At 43.3% G+C, this 21,229-nt stretch overlaps 1 protein-coding gene across 2 annotated transcripts in view; it reads right to left on the reverse strand.

The window, feature by feature from the left end:
• The window catches only part of TEAD2 (TEA domain transcription factor 2), a 58,978-nt gene extending 53,703 nt beyond the window's left edge, over positions 1 to 5,275 (reverse strand). For both annotated transcript variants that reach the window (XM_075605536.1, XM_075605535.1), the window contains exon 1: positions 4,999 to 5,275. In XM_075605536.1, coding sequence (XP_075461651.1) covers positions 4,999 to 5,200 — 202 coding nt within the window. In that variant the 5' untranslated portion in view covers positions 5,201 to 5,275. The remainder of the gene's footprint in view (positions 1 to 4,998) is intronic.
• Between the last annotated feature and the right edge of the window lie 15,954 nt (positions 5,276 to 21,229).

The following is a 21,229-nucleotide window of genomic DNA, read 5'->3' on the forward strand; positions in this document are numbered from 1 at the left end:
CATCTCGCCAGTCTGAAAAATATTCGAATTCAGAAAGGCGCGCTCGCCATCTAGCGGCTGTTTTTGGCGCGATTCTTCAATTTTCTCCGCCGACTAAAGTTGGCAAGAAGCAGGAGCTCGCCGGCTATAGGGGGGAAAAAAAATGCGCGATTTTTTTTTTCCCTTTCAGCTGCGCGCATCTCCTCATTTACAATTCTCCACATGCAGTAATGCTAAAAATAGCGGATTTCGCCCATTTCTGCATATGGAGAATAAAACTCTCCATTAAACCTACTTTTTATTCCCCTCTCCAATTTTAAAAAGCGCTGCTCTCTGCATAGGCCCCTAAGTCTCCCAACATACCACTTAGATTGTAAGTTCTTCGGGGCAGGCATTTCCTTTCCTATTGTCTGATTTTGCTGCACTTATTGTATTATTATAATTCCCTGTACTGTATTCTTTGTGGAGTGCCAAGTACACTTTTGGCGCTATATAAATAAAGACATACAATACATAGATACATACATAAATACCTTGCAGAGGTGGCCTGCAGGTGTTGCAGAGGGGGCCTGCTGGAGGCTGACCTTGGAGGTGCCTGTCTGAGCCAGCATTCTGCAGGCAGGTGAAAGGCTTCCCTGACAGGCACCTCTGTGGGCACCCTCCAGCAAGCAGCTCTGCAGGCCCCCCTGCATAGGCCTCTAACAGGACCCCTCAATCCTCCAGGGTAGCAGCTATGCTCCTCTCCTCCCTCTCTCCCCCTTCTGTCTCTCACCCCGCCCCCCTTCCTTATTCCTCACTCTCTCCCCTCTCTTTTGTCTCCCCCATTTCTTTTTCCCCTCCTTTCTCACCTCCTCTAAATCTCTCCCCTTTCTCCCCCCCCAGGTCCAGAACTACCCCCTCCCAGCCCTTCTCTCCTTCCCAACTCCCCAGGCCCATATCTGGTTCTCCCCCCTCACTGAACCCCTGTGCATAAGGGGGTTAGGATTAAGGGGGGGTGGCTGCTCCTTTAATTTATCCTGGGGCCCAAGATTTCCGTTTGTGGCCCTGAGTCTTGTTATACAATTGGTCAAAAATCAAAGACGCTTCCAGTCAGTAAAGAGCTCGAAGGAATATCCTTAAAATGCTTAATCGTGATTCTTAAACTAGGTTTTCTTTTTTCTTTAAGATACCATAAATACTGGGCACACTGATACAGAACACATTTTGTTATGTGTTGGTGCTTAACCATTTATACCATTAATATAGTGATACAGTCTCTAACATTGGAGGATACTAAGAAAGCATGCTCTTTTGCATTAACATATGTGATGCGGAATAGGAGCTTATTCAATACTTGAAAAATATCTACCTGAATGCAGTAATAAAAATTATATATATATATATATATATATATATATATATACACATGAAGGTCAGTCAGCACACTGTAGTAGAAAAGGTTGTAATAGCAGATGCTAGTCCCATAGAGAATAAGTATGATACGAACCAATCCAAAGACCAGTAAAGAGACAGCAGACCGCACGGGGTTAATCCAAAAATCTATATTCACAACATGAAATACACGTAAGCCAACGTTTCGGTCCCACAGAGAGACCTTCCTCAGGGCCGTGCTATATATATATATATTCAATACTTGAAAAACATCTACCTGAATGCAGTAATAAAAATTCTATATATTTTAATCACTTTGCTACCATTGGGCCATGCCGCTAAGTATGTCAAACCCTGCTCTGTGACATGAAAGGATACACTGCAGGAGTAGTCAACTCCAGTCCTCAAGAGCTACCAACAGGTCAGGTTTTCAGGATATCCCTGCTTCGGAACAGGTGGCTCAATCAGTGGCTCAGTTGTAGACTGCACCACCTGTGCTGAAGCAGGAATCTCCTGAAAACCTTACCTGTTGGTAGCTCTTGAGTTAGCTACCCCTGTTATACAGTCTACAGGCCAGCAAAGAATAGGTGGACAACCATGAACAGGGAAGAATATGAGCAATTCATATATTAAAAATATAGTATAGTACTAGAAGAAATAATCATAACGTCAGTGATTAAAATGTTATTTTAATGCTGATTCATTTATTTCTGACCTTTTTGCTTTCCTACGGACCTGTACGGACCCTAACAAAGTTCCTTTCCAGCTTACTCCAGCTAAAGAGTTAAATATATCCCCCCTCCCACCCCCCCAACCATCCTGCAACCTACTAGGGAGAAAATGTGAGATCTTAATGTTATTTTTCTTTAGTAAGTAACAACCAGACCCAAGATATGATAATGACCCGAAAGTTCAAAACAGCTGTCTGTGAGCAGGTTTACTGGCTATACACTTCTTTAACCCTGGCTGTGCTGAAAAGCTGTGTAATACGGCAGGCATAAGCTTATAGGTGTTCATGTTACAATTATTAATTAGTTGCACACTGAACGTTCATTTGTATGTCATTACCCAGAATCCTTGGCTGCAGTGGAAGCACTGTATGCTGAGGGAATATGGGGAAAGGCAGGTTTGTGGACCTGTCTTGAGAAATGTGAGAGTGCAAGTGGTATTTTTATTCTTAGTAAGTGACAAGGGAATGTGAGGAGGGGAAATGGGACAGGTCCACCAAGACCACATGAAGTTCACTCCTCTTCAGTGCCAGTGAGATACAGGCTGATCTGGTACTCGGAGAGTTAATGCTGTGGTGAGAGCCTTCATCACAGGGCTGTGCTGTAATAGATCATGCCTGTTTATGCTGTGCTGTGTTGCAGACAGCTTCTCCCCCCACCTATCCCTCCAAACACAGTGGAGCTTGTCCTACCAGGCAGAGCCCTGGATCAGATTTCATCTACCCTCCTCCCCCCCACCCACCTTCCTCTCTCTTCCAGTCTGACTCCCCTCCCCCTCCCTCCGGCTGGTGTCTTCTTTCCATGTGACCTTGCAGAGGCTTGATTTACTGGAATCACCGACCCCCTAGAAAGGCAGAGAGAGGGAGCGAAAGGGTAGGAGGAGAAAGACTTAGGGTATTACACAACAAAAGCTAACTCCGGGCCTCTCCCTGCCAGACACCACTAAACACAATCTTCAGTGCAGGGCACATCTATGCCAGTTGGAGGGAGGTTACCAGACCAGACAGAGGCAAAGCAACAGGTCTGCCCATGTACATTAAGAGGGAGGGGGCGCGGGGGGGGATCCTAGATAAGGCTCCCATCCTGTAAATGAAGTCAAAACTGGAGACTAAGTAATTGACAGATAAGGAGCGGTGTTGTCAGAGAAAGGGGCCAATGAAGAATGAACCAGCAAAACTTCTGGGATGTAAGGAAACTGTGATTGAAAGGATAAGATAAAGTTCTGCAAGACTTCAGAGAAAGACAAGAGACAGAAAAGGCCCCAAACATACTTCCAGTGTAACAAAGAGGAAAGGCAATATGTTTGAGAATAGAAGAGTGAGGGAGGGGTCAGGAGGACCTCCCCAGAATACAGAGTATGGTCAGTGAAAGGGAAAGAATGAGCAACAGTAAAGTTTGTTTCAGAAATTGAGAGTACCGCAATAAAAGCAGAGAGCATGTTAGATAATGAGGTACAAACTGCAAGGAAGAGTCGGAGACAGATAAAATAAAAGGCTGTGTATACATATGAGCCTGCAAAAAAAAATTCCTTCACCTTAATGCCAAACACAGATCAACTTAGACTATCAACAGTGCCAATTCCCTATAGAGAATTATCCCTGTATTGTCTGGGTACATAAAGGGCCTGCAATGCATATTTATCTGAATACTCACTGAACTGCAGGCTACTCGAGGTGAATGAAAGCTGTGATCACCCTATATCCCATCATCGTCTTTCCTAATACTGGCCATCCTGCACTGAGCAATACAAATTCTGTACAGCAAAACATGGAAGATGTAGATTGTGGTTTCACCCCAAAAAGTGCAATTTCTAATATGTTAGGAAATGTCCAGGGGAGCATGTCTACAAATCATCTGTACAAATATGTAGCCCTTTCCCCCGTACTATAATCAGTGGATAGTAAAAAAAGAACAAGACAGAAGAGGACAAATTGCTAGGAAGAGGACAGTCAGATGACAGAGACCATTTAGTATGCATCTTTGATAAGTATGTGTGTATACCATTTAATGCAAGGGCAACAAAAGTCTCTATACAGAAAACATACTCCTCCCAAATGTTTTAACTAACTGTTTCTTCTTAAATAAAAATCAACTCATCTCATGGCCTGTCAGGGATGGGAGAATCATTAACAAAGCCCCAGGACAGCTATAAATGAAATCACAAACTCCTGGGCTTTATTGCCTGACAACACACCATAAAACTTCCCCAAGAGACCTCAAAACTTCGCCTCCCCAAAAGGTTTCCAGTTATGGACCACCCTCTGGTATGGTCTACAAACTGTGACTCACTAGGAGAGGGGGAAAAAAAAAAGTGTACCATAATCCTACCATCTTAAACACAGACGCAGGCTTCAAGTCACAAGGCTGGAAGATTGTGCATCATACTGCAAGGGAGAACAAGTGGTTTAATGGTGCTGCAAACACTGGGTCGAATCCCAGCATCAGCTCCCTGTGGCCTTGGGCAAGTCATTATAGATTGGTGTGCCTCAGGCATTAACGTTATGAACTGTAAACCTGAAGGGCAGAAACTTGTGTCTACATAATTCTATATGTAGTGCTGGGTACATATATAAAGGAATGTATTGGTACAAAATAAAGTAAGACAGTCCTACCAGTGTATCAGTTAGGCCTGTGATTTAGAATACTTAAACCATAACATTCTAACACTGGTTTGGCATTCTAGCATTAATCTAAGCATTTTAACATTATTCGTAGCATTTTAACATTAGTCTTGGATCTTCCAGGATTTTATTGACATTACAGTTGCATTTTACACGACAAACGTAACCAGATTTGTAACAAATATATAAAATATGTCCTGCAACTTGCTTGAGGCATAAAATAATGCTATTAGAGGGTGACTTCATGTATTGAAGACCAAGGTCATTAGAACGATTGCATCTGCATTTAGAAAACTCACCATACATCTTGCCTTCATCAGATAAGATAATTTTGCGTCTCCCACATGGTGGATAAATGGCCAAGGCTTCCTGAAAGCTCTGTTCTATGTCAGGACTCCACACGCCTTCTGCATCATTGTCCAGGCTCTTCTCCATAGAGTCTCCCAAATCGCCTGTGCTCTCACCGGGGCTGCCGGCCTCACTCCACCCATTGGGATCCATCCTTAGTGTAAGGTACAGGAGGGAATGGAGAGGCTCCTCCAAGCCTCAATCCGTGGAAGAGGACACAGCAAATGCTGGAAAACACGACAGAAAATACAGATTTTAAAGTAGGAAAATATCACTAAACTACTTACCCTCTCTTTCCATTGACCAACAATATGCTTTCAAGTACTGCGAGATACAGGCACAAATTCACTAAGGGGTGCTACGGTTTAATGGACCTTAACACCCATTCATTTAAATGGACGTTAAGGTGTGCTAAAGCTTGACACCTTTTAGTAAATCTAGGCCAAATAATGCTTAAACATATAAAATCCCTCCAATACAAGCTACATAAAGTTTAGACAAGTAGCAAAGAAGACACTTCGGCTCAAATGGCAACCGGAAAATAAGAAACGCACATGACAAATAATGTTCTGGGAGTAGTTATTAAGGAAGAAATAAATTAGAAGGTAATCCACAGACGGGAGGTGATATCGGAGATGTGGAAGTGTGACACCAGGGGCCAAATGGGAAATAAGGAACACCCTTCTACACAACAAATGGTGCAAAGATCACCCACAGGCAATTTAATCTTCAGAAAGGACTAGAGATTAAAAAAAAAAAAAAAAAAGTAGCCAGAAAGACTTTGGTTACCGGGACATTTTATATTTTGTTACAAAAAATGGTTCATATTGTATTCCTGAGCTTTGAAGCGATAAAGCACATAGCAGTTTGGTTTGGAGTCTTTGGAGAGAAGTGTAAGATATTTCGAAGTTCTATTATTGCTAAGCAGAAAACTATTTACATAAACTAACAAACCTAAGAAAGGCATAATGATATACTCTGTCAAAGTGTGTTAGACACGATGAGGCTTATTCTATATTTGCTGAAGCGGCCAACTTCAATGGGGAATTTCGGATTAAAACGGTCTATGGATTAAGACAAAACTGGTGCAATTCACAGGCAAACAATTGCACCCCATGTTTCTGTGCTAGATCTGATGCTGATATATTTTACAAATTTTTATAGTTTGACAAATTTTATTTAAAAATAAAAAAGATGCCTTTTTTCTTGGCTACTTTGACACCAGAAAGTTTCATCCCGGACATTCTATTTAAAAAAAACAAAAAACAAAAAAAAAACAAAAGTGTCTTGTTGATGCCGTTTTGTACTCTGTACTATGCAACTATACTGTGATATATCAATCAATCAATCATTGCAGACAATTCCATTGAATGGTTGCTAACAATTGTTAATGGTTATTGGAATTACAGTACACCCATCGATTTGGGAGCTTGCAGCTCTGAAAGAGTTAATAAATTGTCTCAGTGCCTACTGTAGGACAGGGGTCATCATTTGGGATGATGTACCCAAGTGTATGATGCTAGTTACTTGTTGTCCCTGTGTAACTGATCTGCCTTCTTCTGAAATTGTGTAGTGTTTGCAGAGGAAGAAAACAACAAAAAAAGAGAATACACTGCAAGACGACACATCGAAAACAAGTGGAAAGGAGGAGAAGTCAGAACAGAAAGTGTGAAGCTGGAGAAGGAGAGAAGGAGAATGTACTGTATATAAAAGGAGGAGACCATTGCAAAGCACACTGGTGTGACATTCTGAATACTCATGAAGAATTCCTGCTCTCCTAGGTGCTCGCTGGAGTGACTGGCAAGTGCATACCAAAAGCAATATATACAGCTCAATATTGTATATGGCACATTACTGCTAGGAATCCTGTATAAAGTGAGAGCTAAAATTATGGTATACACATCAAACCTCGCAGCTATTAATACAGAAAGGGTGGTGCACACACCAAGCAGACTTACAAGTGGTGTGGGGAAATGCTGATCAAGGAATTCAAACACTGAAGCAAGGCAGCCCCACAACGGGGCTTGGAAATATGGGATAAATCGTGCAATATACAGTATTATGGCCTGAGAATTTACATACAGTAGAGCAGAGACAATCAGCAGACTTGGCAGGTCAAGTGGTTCGTTTCTACTACCATTTCTGTGTAGACAATACAGAGGAGTAATCATCCCAACTGCAATTAATGGCACCAGATTTATCAAAGAAAATATCCAATTGAAAAAAAAAAATTGCCTTTGTTTTTCTTAATTAATAAAAAAATGTTGTTCCATGTCCCAGTTTTTTAAGAGAGGATTGGCACAGCTGGACCCCCCACACAGTCCTGTAATATGAAGAAATATAAACTAAATAGAAATATAATTTTGATTCAACCCTTATTTTAGGTTTATATACAGTGCGAGAAAAAGTTCGTTAGCCCCAATGATAATTACGGAAATGCAATAGTTTTTCCATGATAACCTTGTTGAATCAAAGCCAGTCTTTTCTTAAATATCCAATAGGGTTCATATTAACCAATTCCATGTCTTTTGAAACCAAAATGATGTATGAATTAGACAAACAATGAGTAATTAAGAGTCAGGGTATGTGCGAAAGTAAGTGAAACCCTGGTTTTATCAGTTAAATTAAAAGGGGATCATTAGAATCAGGAGTTTAAATAATTAGGTTGATTTTCAGGTGTGAATTTGGGGGGCCCCACCCTAAATAGAGATCAGAAACTTTGTGAGTTTGGTCTTCACCATACAGGTGTGTGGAAACACGGCATGTCACAATCAAAAGAAATCACAGAGGACCTCAGAAAAGCAGTTATTGAAGCTCAGTCTATAAAAGGGTTAAAAAACAATTTCTAAGGATTTGTGTCTCCGCCAATCCACTGTCAGACAGATAGTCAACAAATGGAGAAAGATCAAGATCACAGTCACTATACCGAGGAGCGGTCATCCTACCAAAATCTCTCCAAGAACAAACCGGTAGATCATCCAGGAAGTCACAAAGGACCCCCAGAGCAACGTCCAAGGATCTGCAGGTCACTCTCGCCTTGGCTAGAGTGATTGTTCATCACTCAGCTATTAGAAAAAGACTGAACAAGAATGGTATTCATGGAAGGATAGCCAGGAGGAACCCACTGTTCTCTATAAAGAACATTGCTGCCCATCTGAAGTTTGCCAAAGAGCACATTGATGATCCCCAAAACTTCTGGAACAATGTTCTCTGGACAGACGAGTCAAAGGTAGAACGTTTTGGCCTCAATGAGAAACGTTATATTTGGCGAAAACCAAACACTGCATTCGAACAGAAGAACCTCATCCCAACCGCCAAGCATGGTGGTGGGAGTGTGGTGGTTTTGGGCTACCTTGCTGTCTCAGGACCTGGATGGCTCGCCATCATTGATACAACCATGAATTCTGCATCCGTCCCATGAGCTGAAGCGGAATCGAAAGTGGGTCATGCAGCAAGACAATGGTCCTAAACATACAAGCAGATGGCTTGTAGAAGAAGAAATTCCACGTTTTAGAATGGCCTAGTCAAAGTCCGGGCCTAAACCCAATTGAAGTGGTGTGGCAGGGCCTGGAGCGAGCCGTCCATGCAAGGAAGCCCTCAAATGTCACAGAGCTGAAGCAGTTCTGTAAGGAGGAATGAGCCAAAATTCCTCAAAACCGATGTGAGAGACTGACCAACAGTTACAGGAAACGCTTAGTTGAAGTCATTGCCACTCAAGGGGGGGCCAGCAGGTACTGAATCTAAAGGTTCACATACTTTTTCACACATGGATATTATATGTTGAATAATTTGAATAATATTGAAAAAGTATCATGTTTTTGTATAATTTGTTTGATCAAGTTATCGTTATCTATTAGTAGGACTTAGATTAAGATCCAATAACATTTTAGGTTTGAAAAGTGTGAAAATCCTGTTCACAAATTGTTTTTTTGCCACTATATATGTATATATATATGTGTGTGCGTATATGAATGTTGGTACGAGTTATGACCCTATTTGTGATAATGGTAAGTCTTTCTTTTTTTCCCTCTCAAATGTTTAGCAAAGTGAGGGGCATACCAGGCTTAAAACATAGCAAGAGGAGCGTGCACTGCTAGCTAGTCAGGGAAAGACTGAACGCAATCTTGAAAAAAACGAAATTTATTCAAAGTCGGAAAAACACGTCTCCAAAGCAAAACTCTGAAAACATGTTGTTTTCTACCAATGAGGTAGCTACAGTATATTTAATAAAGGGCATTAAACACATAGATATGCTTTGAGGTTTCCCCCTGTGTGACCTTAACCAGTTCCCCATACCTCTTCATTTACCAAAGTAAACTGTAAACTACTCCATACAGTGATACATTGTAATGTTTTGTCTTGCATAGAGCAGAGTATCCTGGCAGGACAATACCAAATAAGAAAGTACATGAAATATGTTGCCAGTAACCCTTCGTAGCCCCTCCCCACACTTTGCTGTAGACCAGACGTTTCATCCCCGTCGGCGGGCAGTTCTGGGAATACAAGGACAGGATGACCTCGGCTAGAATGCAGGACTGTCAGCCTGCCAGACTGCAGCAGGTGTGAAATGAGCCCCTGTCATTGGATCCGCTGGCAGGGACGTGGCACGACCACCCTATTATAACAGAGCACAGATACGAGTTTTAAGAGCTGTCAAAAGTGCTACCGATGTCACCGACAGAAGAGAGAGAGGAAATCTGAGAGAGAACGTTGAGTGAAGAAATTCTCCATATATTGAAACTTCAGTGAACCCTTTTGAAAGCTGAATGCTTGCCACCTGGCTCCTAATAAAAGCAATTTTTTTTTTATACAGTTCTGGTATTAAAATGCAGAAAAGGGATTAAAAAAGAACTCCATTCTATTCAGTCTGAACTCTGTCCTTGAAGCCATCCTGTTTAAAAACAAAGACATTCAGCAAATGCAGGTTTTTCGATCTCCTGAACCCATTTAAAAACCAGCACTGACTTCAGTTGTTCTTTTAATGGGAAGCAAAGTTTGCAATATATTTTAGAAAATGTTTTGGCTAACAGTGCTTTAAATAAATAATATAACAAGCTCCTTACTGACAGCAACAGTTGGGATACCCTTTTATTTTATGGGAAAACCACAGTCTATTCATCTCTTCAGGATCAATGTTGCTGCCATAGAGGTCTTTAAAAAAAATCTCCATGGGGAACGTGTATCAAGAAAACATAATTGTGTCGATCAATCAAGGTACTTTGCTCCAATATTTGCTCCATGGGGACCCTCATGGGGAGTATTAATAGAACATATTAGAATGGGGTGCATCAAATTCCGCATGTGTTCCACCATTGTTTTGTTTTTTGGGTGACAATATCTGCAGGTCTCAGGTGGTATAAAGCTCCCCAGTTGATAATCTTTGCCAGGTATAAGAAACCAAACTCGCAAACTTTTTAAATATGACCCACTCAGGAGCAAAATATGGAAAACACACTTTTCTTTGAGCTAAAAATAAATAAATGCCTGGGACATACTTAAAGCTGCAGTTCAGTCTTTTTTTTTTTTTTTTTTTTTAACTTCAATAGTTTCATGTGGGCAATCTCTAATTACCTAAAGAACTGCATAGCTGCCGGTCAATTCGTTCTCCGTCTATTGATCGGCAAAGTTTGGCGACATCTTTAAACATGGGGAATGTAAATCGTTGCTATAGGAACAAGCATGCTTGTTAAAATAGCATACAAGAAAATTGGTCTTTCAAAGTTGTTTTTTTTAAAACAGAAAATGCTAAAAGTATTTTTTCTTACTACAGAACTGATTTATTAAAAAAAAAACACACATGCAGGATATTGACTGAACTGCAGCTTTAAACACGAGAGGTACTGTAACTCTCAATGTATTATTTCCTGGTAAAACATTTTATAAATAAAATAACTAGCCCCCGCCGGGCTGCTTGTGAATATATTTTATATTCAAATTTGGTATTGCACACCTCCTGTTCTTGTAGTTCCTACCTCTGCCCTATTTTACCCTATAATGTTAGAGCCGTCTCCTTCTCTCTTAGGGCCTCATGCAGAGAGCAGCGCTATTTAAAATTGGAGAGGGGAATAAAAAGTAGGTTTAATGGAGAGTTTTATTCTCCATATGCAGAAATGGGCGAAATCCGCTATTTTTAGCATTACTGCATGTGGAGAATTGTAATTGAGGAGATGCGCGCAGCTGAAAGGGAAAAAAAAAATCGCGCATTTTTTCCCCTATAGCCGGCGAGCTCCTGCTTCTTGCCAACTTTAGTTGGCGGAGAAAATTGAAGAAAATCGCGCCAAAAACAGCCGCTAGATGGCGAGCGCGCCTTTCTGAATTCGGATATTTTTCAGACTAGCGAGATGTAGTTTCTCGCCAGCCGCGCGGCGAGATTTTCAAATAGAAAAAAAAAATGGCGCGTTTTTCCCACCTCTCCATTTTCAGCTGTTTTTTGCGCGATTTTCTCCGGAAAATGGCGAGATTTTAAATAGCGCTGCTCTCTGCATGAGGCCCTTAGTTTTCTAAAGGAAAACACATCCTTCCTTTGCTGTTGACTATTTAATTTTAAAAAAAAATAAAAAATGTTGTCTCCTTTTACTTCCACTGCATAATTCTTCTCCACTTCTCTGAATGGCAGCAAAATGTTTTAGGATACGGTTGCATGGGTGATACTATGCAAAATAAAACAGTACTGTAGCATTATGCTGTATAAAGTAAACACAGTTCTTGCTATAAGCATGTACAACCAAGGATATCCTGCTTTACTGGAAGAGAGGATTGATCAGGTGGGATAAACAATCATTTGTTGGCTTTATAATCTATTTGGGTCAGGGGAGTTTCTGGCTACCAAAATCATTCATTAGAATACTTTTATTGTGCCCTACGAATTACACCATATTACCAAAACATACAACTGTGCACAGAAGCCAAAAACCTCTAGGAATACACAAAGCACCGGGATTAAATTCCACATCACTCCTTTCAATCGGAAGACGACAAAAGGCTATCCTATAGTATTTTTTTTTAATATGTAAGGTTTGCAATACTTTTGCATGTTGGTAATTATTTGCTTAGTATTTCATGTCCTAATCAGGGACATTGGGGGATAAATTGAACAATATACAGATCCAAACATTCCTTGTAATAAGATAGAGATAGACACTGTGGGATAGATATATTGTTATTCTTTGGTTTCTTTTCATTACCATTGTTTCTGGAATGTTATTTTTTTTTTTTCTTGACTTCAATTTTTTCTTGCAATTTAAATCTATTCAAATTATAGAAGAAATCAAAAGGTTCTATTCAGATTTCATAACAATTTGCTAAAGCAACAATCGAAACCTTCCAATCAGTTGTATGCCTTACATGCGCAGAGAGGGAGGTACATTCAATGTGTTGGTTGGTGATAACATTGGAAACCAATTAGATTTATATATCCGTTCTTAAAAGTCTTGGAAAAATATTTCACATACATTTTTTTTAATTGCAGAAAGGTACCTGAAAATACATAAGAATATATTAAAAGAAATCTATGAAAGTACAATATTTTGAAAAGACTAATTTGGACTGACCGCTTACCACTATGTATGATTGAAATGTGCTGAGCAGGGACATTTGTGCATTTTGGCCATGGATGAATCTTCTTGAGAAGACCCACAACCACTTAATTGCTACAGAGGTCTATAGAACATTCCAGGTGGCAGTGGAACCTTACTTTAGTTCTAGTTGGTTGACAATGTCACTGATAGTGGCACCTGTGTCTGTTGTAGGAAATCTCCCAATGCCGGGGCATTTACACAGGAAGAGCAAGAGTTGGAACAGACTCCATCTCTCGGCTACTTCCTCCACCTAGAACAGATGTCATGTTACTAGAGTTGTCTGGTCCTAGAGAGGGGGTGCTCCCTGGAAAAGGTTTCAGTGGGCTCGGCTAGGCAAAGTTCAGCTGCATGCAGAAAAGCAAACTGCAAAATGGAAATTACTTATGCCATTACTGAGTCACGCTATGGACATTTAATATCCAGTAATAGATATACCACTTGATTAAAGATTGCGTTTAGATGTTCTACTGGATCTGGCAATCCCCAGATTGGAGTTAGTGAGGTAATGGAAGAGACTTCGGTACACAAGGCAGACTCTAACCACTTGTTGCCATTACAGTAGTTTCTTTATACGACCCTCCATTTTCAAGGGACAGCTGGAGACAGTTTGCTCTCAGCGTGATAGAAGAAAAGTTGGGGGGGGGGGGGCAGGAAGGGGGGAGGGAGGGAGGAGAAGAGTGGGAAGAATGAGCAAGTTTACAATAGCCCTGCAGCAAGAAAACAAAAATAAGTCAATGTTTTGTACGGTCTCTATTTCTTTCTCCTAACATGTTGAAAACTAAATCTCCCATTTCATTTGCTGGACTCCAGCACCTTTTCTTTTCCCACTTTGGCTCACTTGATCTCTCTCTCTCACTCTCGCTCACTTGATCTCTCTCTCTCTCTCTCTCTCTCTCTCTCTCTCTCTCTCTCTCTCTCTCGCTCACTTGATCTCTCTCTCTCTCTCTCTCTCTCTCTCTCGCTCACTTGATCTCTCTCTCCCTCTCTCTCTCTCTCTCTCGCTCACTTGATCTCTCTCTCTCTCTCTCTCTCTCTCGTCCTCCCCCTCCCCCCACACTCTGGGCAGCCTGTCAAGCAGCTCTGACACGCCAGGCCTCCTGCTCTCCAATCTTAGCTTCAGAACAGGTGGGACTGCTTTAGGAGGCAGCTGCTTCGAGAGGGGCAGAGGGGTCTGGAGATGGAAGGGAGAGATTACAGCAGATACAAGGTAGAGAGCATCAGGGGCAATGGAAACTGGTGGGGGTGGAAAAAGGAACGGGGAGAGAAGGCGTCAAGTGGGAGGAAAAAGAAAGATTATAAAACGTGCTAAGGAGGAATGGCACAAGTAGTGGCACAAAATACATGTAATATAAATATGAATACAAGTCTTAATAGTTATATTTACAAAACTTTCATACTCAAGCATTTGATCAATTTGTAACAGGGAGTTTTGAGAACTCCAAAAGCAGATGGTGAAAATGCACTCATCTTCAATTAAAACATTTGAGAAAATGCCATTGATTTTTGAAGGATACCTTAAACAGAGCACAAAGCCATGATGTTCCATTAGCAATCCCCCCTGATGTTGACAATGTTTTTCCATTTACCGACGGCTATCAGAGTGCCTCTATGACTGTACTTCAAAACGTATGTTCATGTACAAATTAGCTGTAACGTCTTGGTTTGTTGATTAATCGCATTGTCTATTTTTAAACAGAATTATCAAGGTTGCAGAACAGGGGTTTGGAAGATAAACACAGTGCCTTAACCAAAGTGACATAGTTCATCTATCGCCTGCAGCCTCAGAAGTGCTCATAGCACAGGGAGAAATGGGCAAGTGCTACTAAGAGCACCAAGTGCCACTAACAGCTGCATGTGACCTCAAGCAAGTCACTATCGCTTTGTGCCTCATCCGCCAATGAAGACTAGACTGAAAACTCTTTAAATTATGTGTCATTGTTACACATACAAAGACTTGTACAACACATCTCTCTACATTCCAGCACGCAGGGTTCAACAAAATGGAGAAGGAACACATAGTGTGGGATGATAAGGACCGATGCCCATGTATGTGTATAGGTCTGTTCATTACACATACCTTTATCTATACTTTTACTTCCAAGTGGCAGGTGGATTCAGGGCACAAACCATAAACTTTACGTCAACACATATACACAAGACATGTATTAAAGCCTCTGTATGGCTGTAGTCAATTACCCAGTACTGAACTTTATTATCCAATATGGACGTACCTTGGATACTGTATATAAATTTGAATGACTTATTTTAACTTTATCCCCAAAAGTGTATGAGCAACCCCAGGCACACATTAGTGCAAACACAGTAGGCTTCATAAGCCCATTCTTCACTTCTGAGGTCATTCTCTGCTCAAAATCCCCCATTAACACGAAGACCACTTTGGACAATATAGAATTACCAACTAAGTTTCCTGCTCAGGTTCAACGCTAAGCTAGCCCTTTCACTGCCAGCAATGTATTGCTTGGCCTGAGGCAGGCAGTATCCTAGCCCGCCCTTTTCTGCCTAGTTATAATCATGTCATCATAGGATATCTCTATAATATATATATATATATATATGGGCTATAGAAGGTCAGGTCCCCAGAGGAGTTGCAGGTGAGGGGCCTCAGTATGAATAATGTATTTAGCTTTATAATATAGCCATGTCTAGTATATGGTAAGGAGTCCCTTAATTGTTTTCTAGTTCGGGACAGTGCCCTATATATATATATATAGCATCCCAAGGAATGGCTCCACACTACTCTACAGCGGTGTGCAAACTGGGGGGCGCGCCGAGACTGACTGCGTGGGGCGCGGCGGTTACAGAGGCCCCGTGTGCTTCCAGAAGGCATTTCAATTAAATGCCGGAGGAGAGGCAAAGGCCTCTGTAACTTCACTTCCCTTGGCTCAGACGGCTTCTTGCGACATGGCGTGAAAATGACGCTGCGGGGGTCACATGATGCCGCGTTGCCATGGCGTCGTGACGTCTGAACACCGGAGCCAAGGTAAGGCGGGGGGCGCGAGGAGGGGGGAGAGCCGGCAGGGGGAAAGGATTGCACACCCCTGCTTTAGGTAACAGGAGTTAGTCCTCAGCACCTTCCTAGTGGGCCGAGATAGGGGACAGCTAGGGAAGAGGATACAGGCAGCACATACACATAACAGTGATGATACTTTACACAAAGTGATGTGTAGCATGTAAATGAGATGTTAAAAATGCTGATTAATAAAAATGCTGCTTGTATGAATAAAGTTCCTGGCGCCCATTATTGCATTACCAACACCTGCACGAACCCAGCACCCTGACAAGGTAATCGACAATGAGCAAGCCAAGATCAAAGACAGTTGATGTAAACTCCCTAGGAGCCAGGATTGATATAGAGATTATATATATATATATATATATATATATATATATATATATATATATATATATATATATATATATATATATATAGCAAAATAGCAGCATTCAGGAATGTGCCTCTTATAATTTTTTTCCAGTTAATAAAATGAAATACAAAATCTTTAATTAACAATACATTAAAGTCGTTGACTGAGCCCTCCGTGCTGAAGCAGGGATATCCTTAAAACCTAGCCTGTTGGTGGCCCTTGAGAACTGGAGGTGGCCACCCCTGATCTAGACTGCAAACTCTATCTTATTACTGCCGAGTGCATTGTCAGCATTGTAAGGAGGAGGAAATGATATCAACATCACGGTCAGCCTCTCCCCATGCAATGAAGACCCACTTAGCAACTATTAAAATGTAACATATTCATTTCACATAGTAGCCTACATATACAGTGCAGCTTTAAACTCCCAGTCATTAAAATACACTTATGTAAATGTAGCAGAGTTCCCCTCCTTACCTCCGGTGAGGGGCAACTGATGGGTTGCCCGCCGGAGCTCCGTGCGAGTGGGGAGAGGTGGCGACGGCCTTTCGGACTGCCATGCATGTGCAGTTGCGATCAGAGTGGCGGCCATCTTGGAATGGCTTCAAAAGCCATGAGACTACAATTCCCAGAGTACTTTGTGGGAATAGTGCGGCGGCCATCTTGGACTGGCTCCGCATAGCCCGAAGCGGGACTATGAGTCCCAGAATCCTCGGGTTAGATCAGGTGGGCTGTCCCAGCCAATGGGATTGAAGCAGCCTGAAAGACACAGGAAATCCTTTGGGACGAGGAGCCAGTGTGCTCAGTCGGACGGAAGCTGCAAGACAGAAGGTAGTGTCCAGGGAGCAGTGTTTCCTGGGCTAGGCCTAGATCGTGCCCCCAAAGCCCCAGCTAGGCTCTGAGCCACCTCAGCGGAGTGTTGCAGGGAAGGCCCTAGATAGGGACTCTTTCCCTTATTGTTATTAGTACTGCACTGGTGCCTGGACGGCCATGTGGCGCACTGCGGCCTGGGACCAGGCCACAAGACCTGGAGTCATTGTGTGGCTCCTCTGGCTGGAGCTCACACTGAGAAAAGGATCAGGACCCTCAGGAGAGAGAGGATTTGTGTTGGAGGTCCCGCTACATGGGATCCGCTCCAACTCACCACGCCAAGCAGCACCTGGGTACTGGAGTACCCAGGCAGGTACCCAACGTGCATCAACATCTACAGGGGGGTACTGCAACCTCACATTTGGGTGGGATTGCTGGGACGGACACCAGGGGTTATTGGTGCCAGGCACCCTGAGTACTTTGGGGAAACCACCACATGTTGTGTCACTGTGTTATACTGTGGGTACCATTTATTGTGTTATCTGTGTTTAGAGTGTGTACAGTAAAGCTTAGCTTTATACATACGTGTGGTGTATTACTCATTCCTGTGAGGGGTTATCCCGCCAACGCTGGGATCCCCTCATGGGTGGAGGCGCTGCACTGAAAGAAGAGAGCTCACCCCAGGCTTCCAGGGGCGGAGGCTTAGGCTGTGCTTATAGTGCTGGCGACTGCGACGCCACGGCAAAACAAATGTATTGCCGCCGTCACGTGCGCTTATAGTAAGCGCGACGCAATGGAGTGACGTGGCGGCGCAAAATTTGGAAGCCGGTCAAATTTGATTTTTCAGAGGCTGTCGCCACGTGACAGCCTCTGAACCAATCAATGGCCAGGTCGCTTGCGATGTCGCTGCAAAGCGAAATACAACTTTCGCGGGTGGCGACATCATCCGTCGCCCGCACTATAAGCGCGGCCTTAGGCCTTCTGTGAACAACAGGTACAGCAGCCCAAGTCGTTGCCTTAGGCATAGGGTAAGGGGGCTACATAAACAAGAGCACAGAATAAACAAAGCATTTGACCAATAAAAGTGAAATAGGATAAATACAGTGTTTCAGAAAATGCTAATTTTACATTAAAGATATGGAGTTCCTGCTCGGAGCCAACAACACCAGGGACCAAAGACACAGTCTCAAACTGGCAAAAAAAACTAATCATCAGATAAATAACATTGCACTATTACATGCCCAGAGGACTGTATAATGTAAGAACCAGTGTAAACAGTAGAATGAAGCCAATACCTGCCCCTACAATTACAATCTTGTTTATAAAGTGCTTCAGGTTACACAGAGTTGGCATTTGGTCTTAGGTTATAATGACAGTTTATAAAAAAAATAATCTTGCGGCCCGAGTCTTGCAGTTGTATTTAAGAATCAGTCCCCAAGCTATTCTGGTTTTGACGGGCCTGATCCTAAGGGTGCAATCCACCAAGTATAACTGGAAATTGTACCTTTAAACTGCTCCATTAAGAAACACACAAACTTCTATGTCTCCCCACGTGATTGCAAGCTCTTTGGAACACACTGTTTTGTACAACGCACTTCCCTCATTTTGTACAATTTTCCTGTGTACTGTGTCTTCTATACTGAGCCTATAAAGTGCTCCATACTTAGTTGGTACTAAATAAATAGAAATTATAGCATACAACCTCTTTGGGATAGGAGGAGGCTCAGGGAAAATGTGAGGAAGTGTTCGTCACTGAAAGAGTAGTGTATTCAGTGCACAGCCTGCCAGCAGAACTTGTGGACACTAATATAGGAAGATTACCCCGAATAACAGAAAAAAAAACAAAATGGAGGAGTGCAGGTTCACAGCAGGCATTGGATGACTAATGGGGCCACAATAATGCAGTAGTATGTGGCTCACTCATCTCCTCCCCCTCAGATAGGGCTTTTACATACAACATTTCCATCAAATCTCTCATCAGAGTTCATCCCTAAAGCTCTGCCGGAAGGAGGCAGAACATGCAGGCAGCTCTCGCTTCCGGTTCGTTCGTCCCCGTCTCCCCTTTTCTTGCCAAATCTTTTGTTTCATTTTCCTCTCGTCACTTTCTGGCCTCGTTTCTCCTCTGTGCACAGAGCGATTAAAACATTATAAACAATAAAGTTTCCATGCCAAATATATACACGGTTTAGACGGTCTCGGCAGAGCCGGTCTCGGCATGTCTCTCTTTGGTGATGAGGTTTATGACACGAGCAGTTCTCCCGAGTGACATTGTAGGTTTTATGAAGTGTAGCTAGACAGCCGTCCATCATAGAGTGCAGGATTGTTATAAAAGACTCTTAAAAACGCAGAGGGAAAATGAATCTGTTTCATCACTGTTGCAAAGTATACTGTAATGTGGCTCCCGGACACTGAATGCGTCAAGTCTAAGGCTGCACTTATAGTCCTTGCTACGGTGGCGCGACAGCATGACATCGTCCGTCACAGCAGCGATTTTTGCTTATAGTGTTAGAGACAGGAGACAGCGACCGTGGTGGGGCGTGGCCGTGAGCGGTTCGCCCTCATTGGCTGAGTCGCTCAAGTCACGCTGCGGTTGATGAAAAATCAATTTTCACTGACTTTCAGCAATCGCGACCAAGCAGTCACGCGCCGCTCCTAATATAGGCGCACGTGACGATTTCGATACACTTGTTTTGACGCAACGTCACGTCGCCAGGACTATAAGCGCGGCCTAAGGCTGCGCTTATAGTACTGGCTATACGACCGCGTGACATCCGCGGTCGCCATTGCGATTCATGCACTCTGATGCGGAAGACCAAGGGAGGGCGATAGGGGGCGTGGTAGGGAGCGGTTCACCCTCATTGGCTGAACCACCCGTGTGCCGCTGGCGTCACGCTGCCGCCGCTGAAAATATCAAAATCTTTTGATTACATCGATTTTGGTAGCTGACATCACACGTCGCCCCGACTATGGGTGGTTGCTACGGACTACATTAGGTTGCTTTGCGGCTGCACGCCTGTCGCCAGTACTATAAGCGAAGCCTAACACTGAATGCTAAATGAGTGTTGAATTGGTTTGTAATAACACAAACAAGCAGCGATGGATGGAAGTAACAGGCAATTGCTACTTACACCAGTGTTGGTCAACCAGGGTTCCTCGGACATTCCTAAAAGAATTCCCTGTAATTTTCTGGTACAATTTGAAAATTGTATCATATACAGAAGAATTTACAATGCATCTGGTCACAGAGTTGCTATTAGAGAGGGGTGGGAGTTTCTCAGAATTCTCTTGGGGTTCCTTAACCCAGGGGGGCGCAAACTTTTTTCCCTGCGCCCCCCTGCCGGATGTCCTCCTCTCTGCGCGCCCCCCTCCCTCCTCCTCCTCCTTACCTTGATTCCCCGCAGCGTCATTTGACGCCGCATTGCCATGGCGATGCGTCTCCAGGTGCCGGCTGAATCACGGTAAATGAGGTTAACAGTGGCCCTGCAGCCCCCTCCCCCCCGGCACTTAATTTAAGTGCCTTCGGGAAGTGTGCGGGGCCTCTGTAAACCCCGCGCCCCACGCCGGTAATCTCGCACCCCCCCTGGGGGTCGCGCCCCCAACTTTGCGCACCACTGCCTTAACCCATGGGTGTGCAAACTGGGGGGCGCAGGATTTTCTTGTGGGGGCGCGGGCGGTTGCAGAGGGTCCACGCTCTTCCCCAAGGAATTAAATGCCGGGGGATCGCGTGAGGCCTCTGTAACTGAACTTACCGTGGTTCAGCCAGCTTCAGATGATGCATTGACATGGCAACGCGGTGTGAAATGACGCTGCGAGGCCATGTGACGTCACATGACCCTGCGGACTCCCGTTGCCATGGCAACGCATCACGTAACTTCGCGTCGCATGACCCCACTCACAACGACAGCCATGTAAGGGGGCGCGAACACCGGGGGAGTGGATGCAGAAGTTTGCGCACCCCTGCTTAACCAAAGGTTGGAAACCACTGACTTAAGCAGTTGTTCCAATCCTTTTTATAAATGGGGACCTGGAAACCCGGCATTAATTGTGGCAAATATGTTCCAGGCAACACACACTTACAAAGCTCTGTCTAAATCCAAACATACCTCAAACACATACGCCCCTATTCAATATGCGGTGATGCCGCTTCCCAGTGCTGGGGAAGAGTTTCAGCTCAATTTAAATGTAAAATACTCCTATATTTTCTTGCGGAGCGCTGAACCAGATCTAGCCAGCAGAGCAACAGAATTGGAGGGCCCCGCCTCTTCTGATCGCGTCATCGGTAACGCCACGATCACATGATCGCGATGTGTCGGAGGGGCTGGGGCACTCTGGTGCCGTGGGCCACTCCAGCATTTGAAGGGTTAAGGTTTCGCATACCCTACCTTTGACTATACTGTTTCCACAGAGCA

The sequence above is a fragment of the Ascaphus truei genome, chromosome 6 (genome assembly GCF_040206685.1).
Source record: "Ascaphus truei isolate aAscTru1 chromosome 6, aAscTru1.hap1, whole genome shotgun sequence".
Lineage (NCBI taxonomy): Eukaryota > Metazoa > Chordata > Amphibia > Anura > Ascaphidae > Ascaphus > Ascaphus truei.